Source organism: Neomonachus schauinslandi, chromosome 2, assembly GCF_002201575.2.
Source record: "Neomonachus schauinslandi chromosome 2, ASM220157v2, whole genome shotgun sequence".
NCBI classification, from domain to species: domain Eukaryota; kingdom Metazoa; phylum Chordata; class Mammalia; order Carnivora; family Phocidae; genus Neomonachus; species Neomonachus schauinslandi.
In genome coordinates this window covers 43,645,551-43,668,474 of record NC_058404.1, presented here as the reverse complement: position 1 = coordinate 43,668,474, position 22,924 = coordinate 43,645,551, and the positions used below count along the sequence as shown (strand labels likewise).

The following is a 22,924-nucleotide window of genomic DNA, read 5'->3' as shown; positions in this document are numbered from 1 at the left end:
GCCCCGGGGGAAAGAGAACGCGAGCGCGCTGAGCAGAGAGCGGGAGAACGCGTCCTCGTTCGCCGGCCGGGAGGCCCCGGAGCCGGCCCATGGGGAGCGGGCGCCCGGCGCCGGCCAAGACGACCGCCGCCGCCCGCGCCGCGCCCGGCCCGCGAAGCCCAGGTAAGAGCCGAGAGGGGGCGCCAGGGGCGGGCCTTCTGGGGACACTCGTAGCGGGGCATTTCTGAGCCGAGCCCGGGCCGCCCGCAGCGAGTGAGTTCCCTGTGCTTCTCCGGGCGGCGCCACAGGTCTGCAAGTTAGGATGCCCGACGGGGCTGGGCCACTACGGAGCCGTGGCCCCAGAAAACCCGAGCGACCTCTGTCACGGCTCCCTGGGCTACCTCCCTTCTCTTCTGGGGCTTCATCCAGCCCGCCGAGGGGGCCGCGCTGGGGGAGCGCTGCGGCTCCGGTGCCACCTGTCACCCTGGTCCTTTGCACGCACGTTCAATTTTCCCTCCTTTGCCTCTCTCTGGGGCCCAGCCCGCTTTCCCCGCCTCCTTCCCTCCCCCTGCCAGGCTGCAGTTACCAGCGGCCGCTGGCGGCCCTGGCACTGCCTGCTGGACTGGAGCAGCTTGACCTATCCCAGCTGAGGCCCCTTAATCCCCCTCTCCTGTGCTGGCTCACTCCTTCCCTTGGGGGCTGCGGTGGAGATCTCAGCCCCCAGCAGTTGTCCTGGGACTCTGCTTCAGAAGCCAAGAAACCAGAGAGCTGGGAAGAGACACACCAGGGACTGCCCAAGTGTAGGGAGAGATGCCAACCAGCAGCCCTGCCTGGCGGCTCTCCCCAGTGACTCCAGCCCACCCTGCCTGCACCCCTACAAGCTTGAGTGGGGCTGAGGGATGGGGGTAGGCAAGCAGCACCCCCGGTCCCACAGACTGCAATGTGGAAAGAGGCCTCTGAGACTGCTAGTTTCCAAACCCGATTTTACACAAGGGCACACTGAGGCCCAGAGGAGTGATATGACTTGCCCAAGGTCACATAGCAGGTGCTGAGTCAAAGCCAGGACCCTGCCTTCTTGTCCTCTAGTGCAGTACCTTCCACCGACCTCATCTTTTGGGTTCTCGCCCCTTGCCCTGCCCTGTGGCTCGTGCCCAGGATCCAGGCTCAGCAAATGCAAGGACATATCATTCTAGAAATGGCGGTCTCTGCTGAGGGGCTCTGGCCCAGGTGGGCTTGGGCATTTGGGGCAAGGGCTGACCTCCCCACGCGTGAGTATCCCACCCACGCAGGTCCTTCGAGTTGCATGTGGGCAGGCAGCGTGGAGCCTAGCTGTAGGCTGGCACTTGCCTTACTGGTTTGAGCCGCCTTGGTGTTGCCAGGGCGGTGCCCAGCTCTGCCTCAGGCGGTACGGTGCTTGGGGCATGTGCCTAAGAAGCTCATGCTTTGTTGGTTATGCTCCAGGGACCCCCTCTGGGAGAGCCCCATGAGGGCAGGAGAGTGATGGAGAGTACGCCCAGCTTCCTGAAGGACACCGCAGCCTGGGAGAAGACAGCCCCTGAGAAGGGCATCCTGGGACAGGAGCCGGATACCCTGCCTCGAGATGGTCTGCGCCGGGGTGCACTGTGCCTGGGAGAGCCTGCTCCCTTCTGGAGGGGTGTCCTAAGCACCCCAGACTCCTGGTTTCCCCCTGGCATTCCCCAGAGCCCCAAGGACACGCTCCCACTGGTGGAGGGAGAAGGCCCCCGCAATGGGGAGAGGAAGGCCAACTGGCTGGGTAGCAAGGAGGGGCTGCGCTGGAAGGAGGCAATGCTTACCCACCCACTGGCACTTTGTGGCTCAGCGTACCCGCCTCGCTATGGCCCCCTGATTCCTGAGCATAATGGTGGCCATCCCAAGAGTGACCCTGTGGCCTTCCGGCCCTTGCACTGCCCCTTCCTTCTGGAGACCAAGATCCTCGAGCAAGCTCCCTTCTGGGTGCCCACCTGCTTGCCACCCTACCTAGTGTCCAGCCTGCCCCCAGAGCGCCCATGTGACTGGCCCCTGGCCCCACACCCCTGGGTGTACTCAGGGGGGCAGCCCAAAGAGCTCTCTGCCTTCGGCTTAGGCAGCAAGGTGAGTGTTGGAGCAGAGAGGGTACCTGGGGCTTAGGCTGCGCAAGGTAGCTCAGTGTTCCCAAGCAGCCCTGCCTGGCCACAGCACTCCGCTCTTCCGTTCTGACGAAAACATAAGACAGCACCCTAGTAGAGGAGCCTGTCAGCTCAGACAGAGTCAGCCCCAAGCAATTCCTCCTCTGAGCGGCTCCATCTCACTGAGCCTTCCCTGCCTTTGGGCCATTTCAGGGACTGGCTCACTCATTGTCCACCCAGAACAAGGCCCTGGGAACTGCGGCCTCCGAACACTGGTCTCGTCCTGGGGTCGGGGCTCAGGGGGCAGATAAGGCCCTCTATCTGGGAGTGGGATGTGCAGGTGTCCCCATGGCCTGTGTCTATGGCACCTGTCTGCCCCCCCCACCCCCGGCAACCCACCCCCACGCCCAGGAATAAGATTTAAACTATTTTAAGACCAGTATGATACTCATCATCAAACAATCTAAATGGATCCTCAGAGGCCCTTTGGTGGTGACAAGCACTAACCCTTTAGTTGCTGGATTTGTGCGGAGGTCTGAGAAATCCCAGGGAGGGACAGGGGAGGGGGGTAAGCAGGGCAGTGGGGAGGCACTTAGGGAGCAGGGTCTGCAAACCAGGATTGAGTTCTTCAGTGTTTTCCTGACCCTTAAGGCCACACAGGTGCACACCTGCTGGTCGGCAGTTCTGCTCGTCCTTTGAAGCACTGGGGATCAAAGTCAGCATGAGCTCTACCCCTTCTCCTCTCTTTAGGGCTTTTACCACAAGGATCCAAGCATCCTCAGGCTGGCAAAGGAACCATTGGCAACTGCAGAACCTGGGTTGTTAGGCTTAGCCTCTGGTGGGCATCTCCAGAGAACTGGGGAAGTGGAGCGACCTTCATTCCACCAGAGAGATGGAGAGGCAGGAGTCGGCAGGCATCAGAACCTTTGCCCATTCCTCCTGGGGCATCCGGACTCTGCTCCCCGGACCCCCTGGTCCCCATGCCCCCCGGGCCTGGTTCATACTCTTGGCAACGTCTGGGCTGTACCGGGGGGTGGGAGCCTTGGGTACCATCTGGGGCCATCAGCTACATCAAGGTGCCCCTCTCCTGGGCCTCCTACCACCCAGGGAGGCTGTTGCTCATCTCACCCACCTGCTAGAGATGGAGGTCTTGGCCCCTGTGGGAAGTGCCAGGAGGGGGGCACCATCGGGCCCAGTGAATCCAACGAGGAAGTGAACAAGGCCTCTGGTCCCAGGGCCTGCCCACCCAGCCATCACACCAAGCTAAAGAAGACATGGCTCACACGACACTCTGAGCAGTTTGGGTGTCCCGGTGGCTGCCCTGGGGACGAGGAGAGCCCTTCTGCCCAGCTGCAGGTCCTCAAGAGGGCAAGCAGCCCTGAGGTCCAGGGAGCGGGTGGAAGCCCAGCTGCCAAGCGCCCGCCCGACCCTTTCCCAGGCAGTGCGGGGCAGGGGGCCAGAGGCCGGCAGGAGATGCTGGACTCATCATTTGGGAACAAGGCGGAGGCCATGCAGCATGATGACCACAGAGGTAAGGGTGCAGGGGGCCCTACCTGGGAGGGGGCAGCCAGGACTGGGGCTCTGCGGGGAGGTGGGGTCGTTAGGCCCTTTAGGAGGGGATCACACAAGTGGTCTGGTTTCCCACCGGGTGTGATGGTTCTCTGGGAGTTCCTTAGCATCTATAGGCCAGAGCCTGCCAGCAAGCGGCTTCTTACTTCCATCTGCCTCCCCTGACAAGGTCAGCCCTTGTCCCAAGCCGTGATGTGTCGGCGGCAATGTCACAACACGGTTCAGAGCATGGGCTCTGGAGTCGGAGTGCCTGGGTCCGGACATTGCTGCCTGGGGCTTTGTGACCTTGGGCTAGTTACTTCACCTCTCTGGGCCTCAATTTCTTCATCTATAAAATGGGGATAAAGACGGCATCCACCTCGTAAAGACTGCCGCAAGATGAAATGGCATAATTCACAGAAAGGGCTTTGAAGAATACGTGGCACTGTATTGAGTAAACACTCAGTAAACATTCATCTTTGTGATCGTGCCACATAGCCCCGTCTGGGCGACCGCCGCTCCTGAAGGACTCCTGGTCCTGCCCCAGGAACGAACAACTCCTCCCTTGGCCAGCCGGGTCATGGAAACTCAGTTTGGACTTGGCCAGTAGTAGGACTTTGGGTGCATCCTGGACCCTCTGTCACGCTGTGATTCCAGCACTGCCGGCCCCAGTCTCAGCTCTTCAGTGTCACTTCAGTTTCTTTAGCCTCCTGGACCACTGGGCCTGGATTGAAGCTCTCAGTGGCCTCACCCAGGCACCCCCGCACGTGGCGTCAGTCTGTCTGTGCTCTCGCAGGCCTCTGCCGGGGCTGGGAAGCTGTTGGCCCCTCTCCCTTCTTGGGTTACTGCACCGGTGGCCTGTGTTGAAACTCTCCGGCCTTCTCACCTTCCGGCACCCTCCATCCCATGCCAGATTGTCTCCTCACGCAGACAGGAGGCCAGCGGGATCACCAAGCCCACTGTGGAGCTATCCAAAGTCTGCACTGACTGAGGGGCGCCTGGCTGCCTCAGTCAGTGGAGCATGCAACTCTTGATCTCAGGGTTGTGAGTTCAAGCCCCATGTTGGGGCATAGAGCTTACTTAAAAAAAAAAAAAAAAAGATAAAATGACGTCTACACTGACTGGATCTTGCACGTGGGGCAGGATGATCGTCCCAGCTGCTCCAGCCATGCACAGCAGACCTCTCCTCTCGGCCATCAGGCCTTGTCAGGGCACTCTCCGGCTCTCCGCCCAGCCCATTTTGTGAAGTATCTGGCTGTCTGGGTCACTTTCACTAGCTCCAAATCAGGCTTCGTAGACCAGGGCCTAGGGACTAGCAGGCTCTGCCTGTGGGTGGGCTGGGGGCTAAAGGTAGGGCCTGGGGTTCACGTAAGCGCAGGAAGCCCGGACTCCTGACCAGCTTCATTGTCTCCTCAGGACCCCAAGATGGCAGGGCCAGCCTCCAGGACCCAGGGCTTCAGGATACATCTTGTTCGGCTCCCCTGGCAGGCATGGCTCCATGCCAAAGCTGTACCCATGCAGCTGGAGAGGCGGGAGGGCTGGCCCGCCACTCCCAGCAAGTGCCGAGGTGAGCCCGTTGCCCCTGGGTGCCCCCGGCACCCTCCCAGTCGGGGCTCCCTCCTTACCTTCCTGTGCCCTGTCTCCAGATTGCCTCCGGGAGGGGAGCAGCCACAGGAGGAAGACTCAGCAGCCAGCTTGGAGGAGGGAGGAGGGTCTGGCCCCGAGGCCCGGCTCAGCAAGGGCCTTGCCAAGCATCTGCTAAGTGGTTTGGGGGACCGACTATGCCGCCTGCTGCGGAGGGAGCGCGAAGCCCTGGCCTGGGCGCAGCGGGAAGGTGAGCAGGACCCACGGCGCCGGCAGGAGCCGGGGAAGGCTGGATCCTGTGGTCACTGTGCTTTGACACGGAGCATGGGGCCTGCAGGGTGTGGGCCCCTCCCTCCCGGGGCCGTCCCTCCCATTAGCACTGTCCATCCTGATACTAACTCAGGAGAGCTCCTGCCTGCTTTGCCCTTGTTCCTAGCTTAGGCTCCTAGTCGACATGAGTTCTGAAGTCTTGCCGGGGTGAGGGATGTCGGGGGGATGTGAAACCTGGTCCAGTCCAGCTGCCTAAGAGTTTCTGGGTTTGCTGGGGAAACAAGACAAGGTGCCAAGTGTCTTTAAGGGCATTGGAAGGTGGGGGCCCTCCCTGCGGTTCAAGGCTCATGGCCCTAGGAGGCTAGTAGGGTCTGGGCCGATGCAAAAAGATTGCTGGGGTGCCAGGCATTCAGCGGGTCCCTCTGGCTTCAGGCTCTCCCTCCTATGCCCTCCCACCACCCCGAGTGTGCATTTGAAAATGTGTGCACACCCCTGCAGTAGGGTTACAACCTGGGTAGGGGCCCATTGGTGGCTCCCTCTTGTCCCAGAGAGTCCAGCCCCCTCCCCCTCTCCTCAGCCCGTCTAGCCTGCCACTCCCTCAGTCTGGATTCCCAGCACTCCACACCACCCGGTGGCCCGTCCTCCCCAGCTCACCCCAGCTTGTCCATCCCCTTGGGCCTTGGCACTCTCTGCTCCTTCTGTCTGGGATGCCCTTCTCCTCCCTTTCTCCCCGATGAATGAACACTTACTCATCACTTGGGGCCCATTTGTATTGCTGCCCCCACTCTCCCCACCCTTGTCCTTCTATCCCATTCTCCTACTCCAGCACCCACCCTGTGGTGTCATGATCACTGCCGTGTTTATGGGCCCATCTCCCCTCTTGGAATGTGAGCACTGGGAGGGCAGCTCTGAGCCCTGACCAGCTCTGCGTCCCCAGCACTCAGCCCCACACAGGGCAAGGTGTTTGTAGCATGAGTAAATGAATGCATGCTCACTGGCGTCCTCCCACTGACCGAGGAGGGCTTAGTCAGAAACTGTGCGTGAGGGAAGGAGTGGCCTCCTAAGGTTCCCTCTTCTGGTATACAGAGTCCCCTGAAGGGACAGCACCTCGGGATGGAGGGAGGTGGGTGGAGGACTGTGTTGGAAATGGTGTGGATTGGTAATTCAGGGCCGATGGGGAAATCCCTGGGGCAGGAACTGGGGAGGTGAGGCCTGCACTGTCCCAGGGAGGGTATTCTGAAGACAGTGCTATGGGGAGGTTCTTTACAGAGCCTGTTTGTCAGGGGCCTGTCTCCCTTCCAGGGTGGCCCCACAGCAGAAACCGCTCCTGCTCTGCTCCATCCCTGCCTGGAGGTCCTCAGAAGGGACCTGTGGCTTGAGCCTCCTCTGACCCTGTTCTCTCCCGTGGTCAACAGGCCAGGGACCCGCCAGGACAGAGGACAACCAAGGCGTTCCACGCTGCTGCAGCCGCTGCCACCGTGGACTCTTCAACACCCACTGGAAATGCCCCCACTGTAGCCACCGGCTGTGTGTGGCCTGTGGTCGCATGGCGGGTGCTAGGAGGGCCAGGGACAAAGCAGGTAGGAAAGGAGCTGGGGGCTGAGGGCGGGAGGGTAGGGACGGGGGCCTCGAAAGGGCGGCTCTAAGGTTTGTGGCCATTTCTGGGCTGCCTTTCCCCAAGAAACCCTCCGCCCCCAGCTCCAGCCTCAGCCACCACGGCTCAATGCCCCTTAGAGCAGACTTTTCCCTCTCCCCAGATCAGAGGGCCACGCCTGTGTCCTTGCCCACCCTTAAAAGAAGTCGAGTGCCTACTCTATGCCTCCCACTTTGTCAGCTTGCACCTTTTTAAACCTTACAACACTGTGAGGTGGGTATATTGCCTCCATTTTCCAGTTAAGAAAAACTCAGAGAGGTTAAGTGATTTGTTCAAGGTCACACAGCTAGTAAGTGTTGGGTCCAGGATTTAGACTCAGACCTTGTGATCCCAAGTCTTACTCTTTTCATGGTTCTCAGCTTCTCCCTTCTCAGTCACCTGAGGGCTTAAAATTTCCCAGGGTTCCAGTAGAGGTAGCCAAAAAGAGTTCCAGGGTCAGAAATGTTTGAGAACACTGTATTCTACAAGATCATCTTGGAGTCTGGCAATGTATGTCAGCATTTTAAAGGCTCTGCGTTCTGCAAGCAAAGGATCCTATGTTATTCTTAAACCCAAGTGTCCCAGAAGCCCATGTTTTATGGATTGTCGAGTCCCTTGATTTAGATATCATGCCCTTGTCCTTCTTCTCTGACCTTAAGCTGTGGTTACCTTGGTTTCCTGACCTGCAGCTTCTTTCTTCCTACCCCACAGGCCCTCAGGAGGAGTCCGCGGAGGAGTGTCCCCAAGAGGCCGGGCATACTGCCAGTTCCCTGATGCTCACCCAATTCGTTTCTAGCCAGGGTGAGCCATCTTGGAGGGGTGGGGTGTACAGAGGGCGGGTCCTATATGGATGTGGCTCAGCCCAATCCCATGCCCTCCTGCTTGATGAGGCCAAGCAGCACAGGGATGGCCTTCTGTCCACACTCACTACCAAACTCCATCTTCCCTCCCCACTCACAGCCTTGGCAGAATTGAGCACCGCCATGCACGAGGTTTGGGTCAAGTTTGACATCCGGGGGCACTGCCCCTGCCAAGCTGATGCCCGAGTGTGGGCCTCTGGGGATGGGGGCCAGCAGGTAAGAAGCTGGGCAGCACTAGCCGGTGAGGGCCCCAAGATTGGGCAGTGTGTCTGGAAATTACTGGGCGGGTTTGGCCCTTGTCTTTTGTTGGGGATGAAGGACATGGACGCTGGCTAAAATCAAGCTATTTCTCACACTCCTCTGGGGATCAGGATCCATGGATCGAGCTCTAGCATCGGCCCCACCTCCCTTTCTGTTTGCTCAGAGCTCCTGCCACTCCGTGTGTGTTGCAGCTTAGCACTTGCCCCATCATGCCGGAGCTGCTCGCTGGCAGGCCCTGTCTCTCCACTCCCCAGGCACGGGCTCCTGCGGGCGGAGTATGGGCCCACCTTCTCCCTATGTCCTGCTTTTAACATATGGCAGGCACTCAGTATGCATTTTACAAAGTTTTTATAAAGTTCATGCTTTTATTACAAAAATGATTCATTCAAGAAATAGTTTATTGAATGCATTTTTTGTGCCAGACACTGGTACATACCCATTATGGAAAATACAAACAAGTATAAGGAAGAATACAACAATAGGCTATCATGCCACCGTTATCACTTTGACATATTTTTTTCCAGTCACTTGTCTATATATTTGTTCAGCCTATTTTTGTCATTTTAGATCAATACTGTGTATGGAATTCCATGAGCAACTTTTTCCAACCTAATGTTATATCACATAACATTCTGCTCCCTCTAAACCCAATTTTCTAGTCTGTTGTTAATACTTGTGGGTTGAATTGGATTGAGCTATGTTTGCCGCTTTTAAATCTCTGGTTGGGTTGGGGGGTGGTGGATGGGTTTAACAGAAGGAGTCGACAGAGAAAACTCCCCCAGTTCCACAGTCTTCTTGCAATGGGGACACCAACAGGACCAAGCACATCAAAGAGGGTGAGTAGCTCCCCTGGCCCTTGCTCAGACTGTGCAGGGAGGTTGGGCCGCGGGGTTGGCGTCCCCAGGACAGACTGGAATGGCTTTAGCCATCCTGTGCCCCCATAGTCTCCATCACTCTTCTCAAGTCATTCCCGAGGAAATAAATCTAAATAAAATCTAGGACAAGTCCCCTCACCCCTCTCCAGTCAGACCCCCATCGTGAGCCCCTCCTCCTTCTCCAGAGAGGTCTGGGAAGCTGCCGGCAGGCAGTGGGAGGTGAGCGCCTCCAGAGCAGAGCTGAGCCGGGCAGGGCCAGTGAGGAGAGAGACTTGGCCAGGACACGAGGGCAGAGCCTGTGGGCAGTGGAGCCTCGAGAGAAAGGGGAAGCCCCTCACCATTTTCCTCCCTGCCAGAGACCCCGGACTCCACTGAGACCCCGGCAGAGGACCGTGCCGGCCGAAGGCCCCTACCTTGTCCCTCTCTCTGTGAACTGCTGGCCTCCACTGCTGTCAAACTCTGCTTGGGGCACGAGCGGATACACATGGCCTTTGCCCCGGTCACTCCTGCCCTGCCCAGCGTGAGCAAGGGCACAGAGGGAGGCCTGGGGGCCCTGGGGACACAGGCTGGGCTGGCCCTCCCTGTGGGGTAAGGCAGGTCCTGAGTCCTCCTGCCCCTCTGGGCTTCCATCCACACAGGACGACCGCATCACCAACATCCTGGACAGCATCATCGCGCAGGTGGTGGAAAGGAAGATCCAGGAGAAAGCCCTGGGGCCGGGGCTGCGGGCCGGGCCAGGACTGCGCAAAGGCCTGGGCCTGCCCCTCTCGCCAGTGCGGCCCCGGCTGCCTCCTCCCGGAGCTCTGCTGTGGCTGCAGGAGCCCAGGCCTCAGAGAGGCTTCCATGTCTTCCAGGAGCACTGGAGGCAGGGCCAGGTGAGGCTCCTTGCCTCTTGACTCCCAGGTCTCCCGGCCTCGCTTACCCTCAGAGCCTTCATCCGAGGCCTAGGCAGACCTGGCCCGTCACCTGGAGTGGGCAGCAGGGTTGGTCCCCACGTGGGTCTCGTGTCCCCTACAACATGCCCCGGCCTGGCCAAGGGGGCTGCCCATCTGGTCGTTCTCGCTGCATCCCTCTGCCTTTCCTCACTACAGCCCGTGTTGGTGTCAGGGATTCAGAGGACATTGCGAGGCAACCTGTGGGGGACCGAAGCTCTTGGGGCACTTGGAGGCCAGGTGCAGGCACTGACCCCCCTTGGGCCTCCCCAGCCCACAAGCCTCCACAGTGCAACGTTCTGGGAGGGATTCTCCCGGCCTGAAAGTAAGTGTCCCTGATGTGGGGCAGGGGGAGCTGGGAGGCTGAGCCAAGTGGCAGCAAAGTCCCATGGTGACCCTAGCGGGGGAGCTGGAAGCAGAGCCCAGGGCAGAAGCTAGACCCTCTTGCTGCCACAGGGCCCGGGTCCTCTGGGCAAGGAGGTTCTTCCCCCGGGCCAATGGCATGTCTCCTCCCCTAGTTCGCCCAAAGTCAGACGAGGGCTCCGTCCTCCTGCTGCACAGAGCTCTGGGGGACGAGGACACCAGCAGGTGTGTATAGTAGCATAGTACCTGCCTAGACTCTGACCAGCCCCTGGCCCCCCACCCCGTGACCCTCTTGCCTCTGGGAGTGACCCCAGTAGTGGTGGGCTTTGAGGGGATCTCGGGTGCCTGGGTTGAGTCTGCTGGGCATGACCCCGCCCCCTCCAGGATGGAGAACCTGGCTGCCAGCCTGCCCCTCCCTGAGTACTGTGCCCGCCATGGGAAACTCAACTTGGCTTCCTACCTCCCACCTGGCCCCGCCCTGCGTCCACTGGAGCCCCAGCTGTGGGCCGCCTATGGTGAGTGCCCACTCCACTCCTGCCCAGCCCCTGATCCCATGCCTATTACCTCTGGGCACAGGTGTGTCTGTGCCGAAGTCCTGGGGCCCGTGACCTGCTGGTCTCTTCTCTGCTTCCGTGCAGGTGTGAGCCCACACCGTGGGCACCTGGGGACCAAGAACCTCTGTGTGGAGGTGACCGACCTGGTCAGCGTCCTGGTACGCTCTGAGACCCCACCGCCTACCTGGCACCGGGCACAGAAAGGTGGGTCCTGGGCCAGAGTCAGGGGTCGGACAGTCCGTAGATTTCGACATGCTGTTTCTCCCCGCAACCCCCGGGCCCCCCCTGAGCTGCTTTTCTTCCACAGACTTCCTCTCAGGCCTGGACGGGGAGGGGCTCTGGTCTCCAGGCAGCCAGGTCAGCACTGTCTGGCACGTGTTCCGGGCACAGGACGCTCAGCGCATCCGCCGCTTTCTCCAGATGGTGAGGAAGGAGCTGGGAGCCCTCCCCTTCCCCTGCGCTGCCCTCGTGCTCCCTAGAAGTAGGGGCTCCCAGCCCCCCGAAGCTCTCCCTGTTGTGTGTGCCCCATGTGCTCACTCTCCCCACGCCCCAGGTGAGCTGGACGACCTTGACTCACTCAGAGAAGGCAGATTGGGACCTTATGAGTTGCCTGGTGGGGAACACAGAAAGCATTGTGTAAGGGCTTTGGGTACATGATCTCGGTTAATTGTCACAACCACCTGTGTGGCAGGCACTGCTGCTTTCCCATTTTGCAGATGAGTAAACTGAGGCTGAGTGGTAGAGCTGAAACCTGAGACCAGGTCATAGCCCTCTTTCTCCTGGGGGCAGACAGACTCCCCTGCAAGGGCTCCAGGTGGCAGAGGGCGAAGGAAGCCCATCTGAGATGCCCTCCTGCAGCTACCCCTCCCCGTGATCTACATCTAATGAGGAGGTGCTCTTTGGGGTGCTAGCAAGTGAGGGCTGAGGGAGGCAGCATGGTAGGTGGGAAAGAATGGACCAAGACACGGGGCAGGGAAGGAGAAGATGAGGGGATAAGCAGGAGGCAGGAAGCTCCAGGGGGCCGGGGAGGTGGAAGGCCAGTGTTAAGGTTAGGGCAGGCCCAGGAGTTCTAAAGTCCGGCTGAACCCTGATTGAAAAAGCCATCCTCCAAGTGTCACCCCTGCTAAAGACACACACCAACACACACACAGACAGACATGTAGGTATTGGCTGTCCACCACCACCATCCTGCCCACAGGCATGCATATCTACAGACACATTGACAAACACACAGAGATCTGTAAATGTACACACAGATGCTGGAACACGCCGAAGGAAGCAGACAGAAGCACACCTTCATACACAGATGGCCTCATCTAGTCTGGGTGTGGTGGCTCTAGGCAGTCTCATATGGCCAAACCTGATGATTCACGGAGAAGGTTGGAGGGGCATATTCTCACTGGGTGGCCTGGGAAACACTGATCTAGCTCCAGGATGGATTCTGAGGGCAAAAGAGCCTTGGCACCTGCCTGGGGCCACCCTAGGGTCCAGGCTGGCTCACCAGCCTCCCCTTTCCCCATGGCCCAGTCTTGGAACCCTGAGTCCTAAGCCCAGGGACAATTGCTAAGGTCCTACTGAAGGGGTGGATTTGGCTGGCGGCCAGGTGGAGCATGACGCTAGCACTCACCTCTGCAGGTATTCCCTGGGCATCTCCTTCTCTGGCTCCCATGAATCCCTGTCTGCCCAAGGAGCTCCCCACTCTGGTTGGGCTGATGAAGGTCCCCCCTCCCCCATAGCCATGCTTGCTTTGGAGACCTCAGCCTGGCAGGCAAGTGTGTACATCCACGGTGCATCAGAGCTTCTGTGTGGCTTTTGCCGGATCTGGGTTCTTAGATTAATCTGATTAATGCTTTAGATGGTCTCCCCAGGGACATAGAGCTATCTAGTGGCCTACAATTTAGCACACAATGCAGGACATTCACAGGACTCCAGGTTAAGAGCTCCTGGTATAGACAGTTTATGAGTTGGGATCATGCAGAATATCTTTCTGGGTTTTTGGAGAAAGGGGTCCAGGGCCAGGGACACAGAGGCTATTTAAGGCATCTAGCCCCAAGAAAAGTGGGGCTTTAGACCCCCAGCCTTGGAGACCCTAATTCTGTCCTCTACATCTTTCCAGCCAAATCTCCGACCTGAGCAGCACCTCACCACCTAGCCCTTTCTCCCGCCCCTATGGCCGCCCCCACCTGCCCTCAAGATTTGACCACTTCAGCTCTTGGCCTTTGCGCCTCTGGCCTTTGGGAAGACTGTGCCCCATCCTGCAGCCCTTTCCTCGTTTCCCCCCCTTGCTCATTCCCCCTTCTCTTCCTTGAGGTGTGCCCGGCCGGAGCAGGCAACCTGGAGCCTGGCACCCCGGGCTACTGCTACCTGGATGCAGGGCTGCGGCGGCGCCTGCGGGAGGAGTGGGGCGTGAACTGCTGGACCCTGCTGCAGGCCCCTGGAGAGGCCGTGCTGGTGCCTGCCGGGGCTCCCCACCAGGTGCTTCCCCAGCAGGCCAAGGGCTCTGCAGAGCGCTCAGACCATGCGAAGCGGCCAGAGCAGACACCACAGTGCTCCAGCAGACGTCCCTGGCCTCGCCCCTCCCAGTGCCCTGAGCGCTGGGCAGGGCAGCAAGTCCCACCCCACTGTAAGGGGAGGAGAGGCTGAGTGGTCCGGAAGTCACCTAGCCCTGCTGGGCTTCGTGTCCTTGGATGCTCACCCTGCCTGTGCCCTCTCTGGCCTCCCGTGGGCCTAGTTTTGGCCACGCCCTTTGAAGTGCCTGGTGCTGGATCCAGGGCCTCGGCTCTCTGAGAGCTGGGTGGGGGTGGTTATGGGATGTAGACCTCGGGGACAAGAGGGGCAGGGGAAGGATGCGTGAGCCCGAGTCTCCACTGACCCTCTGCCCACCTACCCTCTGGCACAGGTACAGGGCCTAGTAAGCACTGTGAGTGTCACTCAGCACTTCCTGTCCCCGGAGACCTCTGCCCTCTCTGCTCAGCTCTGCCACCAGGGACCCAGCCTGTCCCCTGACCGCCGCCTGCTTTATGCCCAGGTGAGTGTGACGCTGGCCAGGAGGGTGGCTGGGATGGCACAGCAAATCCACTCTGTGCTGAGCAAGCGGGCAGCCTGGGCCCAGGAGGGGCATTCTGGGTGGGAAGAGCCCCGGAATGTGATTGTAAACACCTTGTCCTTTCTCTTTCTTCTAGATGGACTGGGCTGTGTTCCAAGCAGTGAAGGTGTCTGTGGGAACATTACAGGAGGCTAAATAGGGGGATCCTGAGTGTCTGGGGTAGGTTGGGGGGCAGGTAGATCAGGTGCTCAGTCCCGGCACAGCTTCAGCAGAGAATGACGCTGGGGGACTTGGGAACTTTTGATCAATCCCTCAAGCTCCACTCTGGGCACAGGCAGGGCACCCTGTTCCCCACCCCAACCTGGGCCCTAAAGCCAACAACCACATTGCCATCGAAGCTCACAACCGCCCTTCACAGGCTGGCACCTGCTCCGTCCCTGCATCCCTCTCCACGGTACCAGGCCCACAGTGGGGGTGAATGACTCCCTCCGACCCCTGCCCCCTGAACCCAAGAGACAAACAGCCCTTCCTTGGGGGACCTCGGGAATCGTTCTGGCTTAAGCAACACCTTCTTCTGCTGCCTCATCCCCTACTGTCCCACCTGTTGCCCGAGCTCTGCTTACGCCACCCACATCTTCACTGGGCTCCAGGGTGGCCCTTCGCGCTGCAGGCATGCTGGACAAGGGGCCGCCGAAATCCTGCCCTTTTGCCAGACAACAGTGAAGCGTGGGGGTGGGGGGGGCAACATCAGGAGACTGCCCAGGCTTGGCTGGAGGGAATGATATGGGTGATGCCCTGTCCCTGCTCCCCCTTCTCACCTCCCTCCTTCGTGGTTTCCATTAAAGGCTGTTGTTTTGTGAATGCTGCTGGAGTGGCAGGGCCACAGGGACTGGGGAGGGAGGGGAGACAAGGAAGTGGAGTGGGGTTGGGGGGCGCCACGACAGGGACCTCAAACACCCGGGCCTGCTCCTCTTCCTGGGGCCTGGGTCCTTCCTTCCCACTGAGGAGCAGATGGAATCTTCCAGGGGCTGGGCCCTGAGGATGCTCCCAACAGCAGACAGCGGACAAGGCAGAGCCCCAGGGTTCAGCGGCACAGCAGCCTTCCTGTGCACACTGGGGCTACAGAGATCTGGGAGCCCCAGGCTGCCCGGAACTGCAGGCTACCCCAGCTCTCCTGTCTGACCTGACCTGGAGCTCTGGGAGTGCGGCCCAGAAGAGCTCTTGCCTAGCCATCTGCCCTCGGTGCCCGCGGCCGGCCCCAGGCCCACTGCCCAGGGACTGGCTCGCTGCTCCCCACCCCCAGGGCCCTCTGTGTGGCTCTGCCTGCCCGCCTGCCCTTGTACATCGTAGCGCCAGCATGCTCTGACTCTTGGGATACCTAACTGTTCCTGCAATGGTTTGGGGAATGTTTTTTTTTATGAAATAAAAATTTTTTATTATAAATCTAATATACTTTCAGAAAATAGGAAAAAGTCACCCGTAAGCTCACCTCCACTCACCCCCAACCCAACCACTATTAGCATTTTGGCGTATTTCCTCGTATTTTCTCCAAGGAGCTGTTTTATACATGACTGAGTTGGTGTGTTTTGTACTCGGTTTCCTCCTTTTAACACTGTATTGTGGTCATTTTCTGTGTTGCTACCTAACTTCCATTTTCAATGGCTGTTTGTGTTCCGTTCTGTGGCTTTGCTGTGATTCATATAACCATTCCTCATTTGAAAGAAAAAAAAATCCGGTTTCTTCATTGTTTGCAGAGCTAGGTTATTTTCATATTCTCATGGGATAGAGAAAAAAGAAAATCAAGGAGCTCCTACACTTTATTCTGCAACTGTTTTCCTTTAACCCATCTTATTTAACCCCTTTTCATGATTTTGAGGTAGACATTTTTACATTTTTTTATATTTTACAGAAGAGGAGAGAGGCAGGCTGGGGTTAAGTGGGTCACCCAAGGTCACAGCAGGTTTAGAGGCAGAACTGGGGTTTGAACCAAGCTTCCTGACTAGAGCCTCCTTTACATTAGTCTCAGCCCTTAATGGACTTTGCAGATGGGCTTGCTGTCCTCTCTGTCCTCCTTCCAACAAGGACACTTTATAGCTGATCATGTTCCGAGCGGCACCGAGTGACTCTTCCCTACGTACATTTCCCCTTATATAGCTGTGTCCTAATGTCACCCTAGAACCCCAAACACAGGGTCCTTCCTGTGGGAAGACAGAGGTGGCCCAGTCACCGGGCCTCTCTCTTCTCCACAGGCCTCTCTGCCCTGCCTCCCATCTCATGACAGGCCACAGCACCCTCAAGGGCATACTGGGTCTGACTCTTGTAAACAGCAGGTGGACCAAATGTTCCAGGACTGGCCCTGGGCAGGAAGCCAGTCCAGGTGGGGACTGACCCTGAGACGCCTGGGGGCACCTGGTGGCCCTCTTCCTCGTGGAAGCTCAGCTGGCTCACCCCCAGTCTGGTGCTGCCCTTGGGGCCTCTGCTTCTCCCAGCATCCCCACTGTCCACCTTCTGTTCCCGCCCCTCTCACTGGCCCACATGTCACTAAAGTGCAACTCTCAGAGCTGGGAGTGACTCCAGCATGTGGACAACCAGTGCTAACTTTTTCTTTTTTCCTTTTTTTTTTTTTGAAGATTCTATTTTTATTTGAGGGAGAGAGTGCCCGCGCGCACAATCGTGCGGGAGGGGCAGTGGGAGAGGGAGAAGCAGACTCCCCACTGAGCAGGGAGCCTGACAAGGGGCTCCATCCCAGGACCCTGAGCCGAAGGCAGCTGCTTAACCAACTGAGCCACCCAGGCGCCCCTCTCTTTTCTTATAAAGTACATTTTTAGACTTTTGATTTTGAAATGATTTTAGATTTACAGTCATGTCACAAATATAGTAAAGTTCCTGATTACCCTTCCTCGCACTTCCTCTCATGTTAACATCTTACACAAAGATGACACAGTAATCAAAACAAGAAATCATTATCCGTACACTATTAACCAAGCAACAGAGTTTACTGGGATTTCACCAGTTTCCCACTCATGTCCCTTTTCTGTTTCAGGATCCACCTTATGTCTGCACCTTACAGATGGCCTAGAGGGTAGATGTGGCTCCCCCGAGGTCATTCAGCCAGCTAGTGGCAGGGCACGGGCTCAGCCAAACCTCCCCCTCCCTGTACCTTGGGCTACTGCCCTCCTCACCGCCCTGCTTTGCAAGGGGACGGCGTTCCTGATTCCGTAGAGGCCTCTAGAGTCACAGACGCCCTTGCCCCACCCTGCCTGCCCAGCCCTGGCCCTGTTTCCAAGGCTGCCTACATTGCCTTCCCGCGCATGTGTGTCCATGTGCTCGGAAGTGGCTGCCTCCGGCTTTGCTCCCGTGGGTGCTGGGAGTACTGTACTAGGACAGCCAGCAGTTTGGCCACTCTCGTCCACCATGCTGCGCGGCCGCCCCCACCCGCTGGTGCTCCACCCTCTCTGGGAATGGGGGATGCAGAGCAAACTTTAACAGAGAACTTTCTTTGTTTCTGGTTCTGGAGGCTTCTCCATCAGCCCCCTTTCCTCCCTCAGCTTTTCCTGTGCGTCTTAGGGCTCTGCTGTCTCAGTGTGGCGTGTGCTGTCTTCCACCCGATGCCTTGAGAAAGTCTACTTTCTCTTGTTTCCCTCGGCACTCCCGGAAGGGCCGGGTACACTGTCTTGAGGGCCCTCTGCCTGTGCAGCCCTTCTCAGTTTACAAGGGGCTTTCCTTTTGCCTCGTGTGCTCCTCACCACAAGGGTGATTAGGTCCACTTAACAGGGGAGGAGAGCTTTTCCCAGTGATAATGGGAGAGTGGGGCGGTGGTTTGCTGCAGTCTGCTCTTCCAGGCAGTCTGGTGTTTATCTTAGGCTGCCTCTGAGGCTCTCACAGCCCTGCCAGACATGACCTCATTCTCCCTCAAATCATCCCTGGGAGGCAGAAAGGAGTCTGGGACCAACGCTGTCCCCACTTCACAGATGTGAAAACCAACGTGCGGACACACACACACCACAGCAAATACGTTGACAAGTTGCTTTGCAGTCCCTGGGGCCCGACTCTCGGCCCGTGAGTTCCAGCGTTCGGGAGGAGAGGGGTCTTGGATAGGGTTGGGTCAGCAGTGTTTAGCAAGTGCCTCAAAAGCTTGTGGGCCCGACAGGGATGCCCCACCACGTAACACAGGGCCCTGCCCCCAGGGAACTTGCAGTCAATTCCCGATGCGAGAGGGGCCTAAGGAGGCCAGTCTGGTGTGGCTGGAATTCCTGAGAGTATAGTTGTGTGGCAGTCCTGTAGGCATTTTTCATGACAGTGGGCCTTTGCAAGGCCGCAACAAGTGCTGTGGCCAGGAGGGCTCGCCCCCTGCCCCCCTTCCCCCCCCCCGCCAGGGCTGGGCTGCCTGGTCACGGTGACCCGCACTGGACAGTCTACAGAGCTCCTCCTGTGATGTCTCACCTCCCCAACAACTCTATGGAAGAAGGGCTATTATGAGCCTAGTCTACAGATGAGGAAACTGAGGCGCACAACTCATCCAGGGGCACAGAGCCAGCCAGTGAGCTGTGGCTGGGCATCTGGTTCCAAGTCCAGTGCTTTGTCTACACCTTTTTTTTTTTTTTTAAGATTTTTATTTTTATTTATTTGACAGAGAGAGACACAGCGAGAGAGGGAACACAAGCAGGGGGAGTGGGAGAGGGAGAAGCAGGCTCCCCGCAGAACAGGGAGCCCGATATGGGGCTCGATCCCAGGACCCTGAGATCATGACCCTGGGATTTCACCAGTTTCCCACTCATGTCCCTTTTCTGTTTCAGGATCCACCTTATGTCTGCACCTTACAGATGGCCTAGAGGGTAGATGTGGCAGTGGGAGAGGGAGAAGCAGACTCCCCACTGAGCAGGGAGCCTGACAAGGGGCTCCATCCCAGGAGGCAAAACTGGGAGGCCTAGGCAGGGGACTAGGCAGACGCCTAACGACTGAGCCAACCAGGCGCCCCTTGTCTACACCTTCTTAAAAGGAAGGTGCACAAAGCTGGCAGGAGGGAAAGGGGAAACTCAACTGGGGATGGGGAGCCCAGACTTGGCTGGCTTCACAGTTTCACTCCAGCTGGCTCTGCCTTCCTGTCCTGAGAGTAGGTTAAAGGAAGCTCTGAGGAGGAAAGGTCAGTCTGGGAGAGAAGTAGGAACTCGTCAAAACAACCCACACCCTGCTCTCAAAGCGCCAGGCCACCAGGTCCTGTGAGCTGGTTGTGGGGGGGGAACAAAGATGAAGGAGCAGGACCTGGTCCCTGCCCTAGCAGGGCTCTCAGTCTTCAGTGGAGAGGGCCCCAAAACTGCGTGGGAAATGCAGTGGGCAAGGGGCCAGGACACCGATGGAGGCTCTTTCTGCCCCAAATCCCCTCCTCCCATGGCCAGCCACACCTTGACCATCCCAGCCCTGCTCCCTCTCTCTTCTGAGCACCTGTCACACCTCTTGCCCAAGCCATTCATTTAGCACTTGGCTTATAACCCTCAGTTGACGTTTTATTATATGTCTATGTCCACCTCCTCGAGGTCAGACTCTCCTCCAAGGCAGGAGCTAATGTTCCCCCTGCCATGGTGACATGCAGTACATTTTTAGTGAAGAAAAGTTATTTGGGAAGTGATCGATTTGGGCAATGCCACGGTAGGTGTATGCCCAAAGTTGAACAGTAGGTCCCAGCCACGGCCCCGGGGCCTCCGTGATGTCATCTGGCTTGTTGTGACGTCACCGTCGCTGGCCACAGTGGCGCTCCGCAGCCCACAGGCGGGATGACGTCATCGTCGGAGCCCGCGCCTACAAGTGCCTGCTGGAGGAATTAGCGAGGCTGGCGGCTAGAAATGTCCGGAGCGGGTCGGGGGGGGGGGCTCGGGGGGGTTCAGGTAACTGAGAGAGAAGCAGAAGCCAGTCCGCGGCGCCCACCTCCCAGGCCCGGCTCCTAGCCCGTTCACGGACTGCGCCCGCCCCCGCCATGACCGACGCGAGCCAGCCAATCCGGGAAGGCCGCGGTGACGCGTAGCCTATCAGCGGACAGGGCTCGCCGGCGCTTCCGCGTTCGCGAGCGCGCCTGGCCCGAGTCGGCAGGGGGAGGGGGCGACGGCGGCGGACCGCTGTCTCACCCGTGTCCCACCCTGCCCGGCGCGGTCGGTCTGCGGGGGCCCGTCTGCCGCCTCCCAGGGGACCCGATGGCATCGGAGGGCCTGGCGGGGGCGCTGGCGGCGGTGTTGGGGGGCCAGGGGCTGAGTGTGCACAGCTGCGACTCGGAGCCGGCCGGGGAGCCCCTGGCGCCCGTGCGGCTGCGGAAGAACGTCTGCTACGTGGTGCTGGCCGTGTTCCTCAACGAGCAGGTGAGCGTCCGCCCGCTGGGCCCGGCGCCCGGCCCTCCGCAGCGCGCAGCCAGCCCCGGTGGGGACAGAGGACCTGCCGGCAGCAGCCACCACTTCTTGGTGCGTGGTGCCTCCCAGTTTTGCAAAGCACTCTCACTCACACTTAACATCTGAGCCTTGTGCGGCCCAGCCCTGAGATTGTCCCCCTATACTGAAGAGGAATCTGAGGCCCGGGAGCCTGCTTATTTCCTCCCGCTAGGCCTCAGTGTCTTGAGAAGAGGCCTGTCCTATTCCCCTTTCCCCAGAATCTAGCACAGTGCCTGCCGCTAGTGGGCTCAAAGATCTGCCCAGTGCCTCAGAGACCTCCTCTGAGCCCCTTGGACAGTAATGGCACGACCTGCGCTTATATCAGACCTTCTGTCCCACTGTGTGGTGCTCTTTTCGTGCTGATCCTGGTGCACGTTGCTGCAACGCCAGCTAGAAGGGGCCAGGGCCATAGGTAGGAGTTGTATGGGGCTGGGGGGTGTTGCAAAGCCTAGGCCCCAGTGTGAGGCCCTGCCACAAGCGGTCTGTAAATCACCAGGGGAGGTGAGAGGTACACATAGACACATGTGGCATATAGACAGGAGTCAGTGCAGGACACATGGCAAACCTCACCGTGGGGCCTAATCCCTAGCCCCTGAAACAGCTCCCGGGAATCTCAGCCCCTTTCTGAAATGGAAGTCTGAATGCAGAGGGATAAATTGCAGAACGAGACAGCTGCGGCCCCCAGGCACACAAGGGCCAGCTCCCTGGAGAGCTCATCAGTTTGAGGTGTGCACCAGTAAGGGGGTGTTGGGTGACTGTGTTTGAGATAGGATCTAACCCCAGGGCAAGGGGAGGTTCCCAGCGAGGCTCCTCTCTCTCCCCTCAGGATGAGGTGCTACTGATCCAGGAGGCCAAGAAAGAGTGCCGTGGGTCTTGGTACCTACCCGCGGGGAGAATGGAGCCTGGGGAGACCATCGTGGAGGCACTGCAGCGGGAGGTGAAGGAGGAGGCCGGGCTGCATTGTGAGCCTCTGACATTGCTGTCTGTGGAGGAGCGGGGCCCCTCCTGGATCCGCTTTGTGTTCCTCGCTCGAGCCACAGGTATGGCCCACCTGGTGGCAGTGTTTGGCAGGGGGCAGCTGACACCTTTCCCCCAGCTTGTCCTCTGGTGAGATGAGCCCCTAGTCTGTGTGGTACAAGCCTGGCATCTCCAGCCTGTGGATTTGACTCCCAGCCCCTACCAACCCCTACCAACCCCAACCCTGGTGTAGGTCAGGGCTAGAATGCCTGGGTGGCCGTTTAATCTGCCGGACCCAGCACTTCTCTCAACAGACACCCTTTCCCCCACCCCATCCTCGACATCCCCTCCAGGTGGAATTCTCAAGACTTCCAAGGAGGCGGATGCAGAGTCCCTGCAGGCTGGCTGGTACCCACGAACCTCCCTGCCCACTCCGCTGCGAGCCCAGGACATTCTGCACCTGGTAGAGCTAGCCGCCCAGTACCGCCAGCAAGCCAGGCACCCTCTTACTCTGCCCCAGGAGCTTCCCTGCAGTCTGGTCTGCCAGCGGCTCGTGGCCACCTTTACCAGCGTCCAGACGGTGTGGGTGCTGGTGGGCACGGTGGGGATGCCTCACTTGCCCGTCACCGCCTGCGGCCTCACTCCCGTGGAGCAAAGGGGTGGCATCAAGATGGCCGTCCTGCGGCTGCTCCAGGGGTGTCTGGCCCTGCCCCACTTGGCAGTGGAGACCAAGGGGTTGCTTGGACTGCAGCATCTGGGCAAAGAGCATGCAGATGGCATCTGCCTGAATGTGCTGGTGACTGTGGCTTTTCGGAACCCAGGTATGCAGAGTGAGCCCCCAAAGGTTCGGGGTGAGAACTTTTTTTGGTGGAAGGTGATGGAGGAAGACCTACAAAGCCAGCTCTTACAGAGACTTCAGGAATCATCTGTTGTCCCAGTCAACAGATAGGAAGGTGCCATCGTTGTGCAAGGAGCCAGGCTCCTGGGCCCTCCCCTCCCCCACCACGGCTCTGCCTTCCTCTGAGGGAGGCAGGAGGTTGGCAGTCAGGGGTCTTGTTGCATTAGGAGCAGGTGATTCTCCTAGTTCTCAGGGTAATTTCCTTCTCTGTGGAACAGGTCCCCGCATTGCACCAGAAGGACAGTGCCTTTAACCAAACAAGGAGTTCAGAGCTCAAGGATCTAATTGCCCTGTGGGCACGATGAGGGCACTACTCCCTAAGGGGATGTGAGAACTTTCTGAACCTGAGAGGGCACCTACTCATCATTTTCCATGCTTGCCTCAGTAAAGGCCTACATCCAGATTCTCAGGCACTTAGAATACGGACTTGGGTTGCTGGGGGAGGTCATTCCAAGGGAGTGGGCCCCTTGCTGAGTAAATAGGTGGCACTTGCTTTGCCTTCCTGCCTAAATGTCTCTGTGGGGGGAGGAAGTGAGCAGGAAGGGGGGACTGTATCAAGAAAGAAGCTCCTCCCCTTGTCCCACCACAGCCACCCAGGTCTTCCCAGACAGCAAGCTCGTGTCCC

The 22,924-nt window shown here is 58.8% G+C and overlaps 2 protein-coding genes across 2 annotated transcripts; both read left to right on the top strand.

The window, feature by feature from the left end:
• The first annotated feature begins 14 nt into the window (after positions 1-14).
• On the top strand, positions 15-15,474 carry HR (HR lysine demethylase and nuclear receptor corepressor). The gene is made up of 19 exons (XM_021699013.2): positions 15-162; positions 1,441-2,091; positions 2,856-3,636; positions 5,070-5,220; positions 5,300-5,487; positions 6,923-7,087; positions 7,852-7,941; positions 8,101-8,216; positions 9,016-9,097; positions 9,493-9,656; positions 9,775-10,011; positions 10,228-10,393; positions 10,587-10,656; positions 10,816-10,946; positions 11,070-11,189; positions 11,293-11,408; positions 13,296-13,460; positions 13,885-14,013; positions 14,168-15,474. Exons 2-19 carry the CDS (start codon positions 1,480-1,482, stop codon positions 14,228-14,230), a joined length of 3,546 nt encoding a protein of 1,181 aa, XP_021554688.1. The 5' UTR covers positions 15-162; positions 1,441-1,479; the 3' UTR covers positions 14,231-15,474.
• A 4,660-nt stretch (positions 15,475-20,134) lies between these two features.
• On the top strand, positions 20,135-22,781 carry NUDT18 (nudix hydrolase 18). Its single transcript, XM_021698924.1, has 3 exons — positions 20,135-20,378; positions 21,271-21,484; positions 21,755-22,781. Exons 1-3 carry the CDS (start codon positions 20,217-20,219, stop codon positions 22,348-22,350), a joined length of 972 nt encoding a protein of 323 aa, XP_021554599.1. The 5' UTR covers positions 20,135-20,216; the 3' UTR covers positions 22,351-22,781.
• Positions 22,782-22,924: the final 143 nt, after the last annotated feature.

Bases quoted from the DNA above. Each gene is read 5' to 3' on its own strand.
- NUDT18 (XM_021698924.1), top strand. From the start codon at position 20,217: ATGGCATCGGAGGGCCTGGCGGGGGCGCTGGCGGCGGTGTTGGGGGGC. The intron at 20,379-21,270 runs GTGAGCGTCCGC...CTCTCCCCTCAG, and splicing joins CCGTGTTCCTCAACGAGCAG to GATGAGGTGCTACTGATCCA. The intron at 21,485-21,754 runs GTATGGCCCACC...CATCCCCTCCAG, and splicing joins GTTCCTCGCTCGAGCCACAG to GTGGAATTCTCAAGACTTCC.
- HR (XM_021699013.2), top strand. From the start codon at position 1,480: ATGGAGAGTACGCCCAGCTTCCTGAAGGACACCGCAGCCTGGGAGAAG. The intron at 10,657-10,815 runs GTGTGTATAGTA...CGCCCCCTCCAG, and splicing joins GGGGACGAGGACACCAGCAG to GATGGAGAACCTGGCTGCCA. The intron at 14,014-14,167 runs GTGAGTGTGACG...TCTTTCTTCTAG, and splicing joins GCCGCCTGCTTTATGCCCAG to ATGGACTGGGCTGTGTTCCA.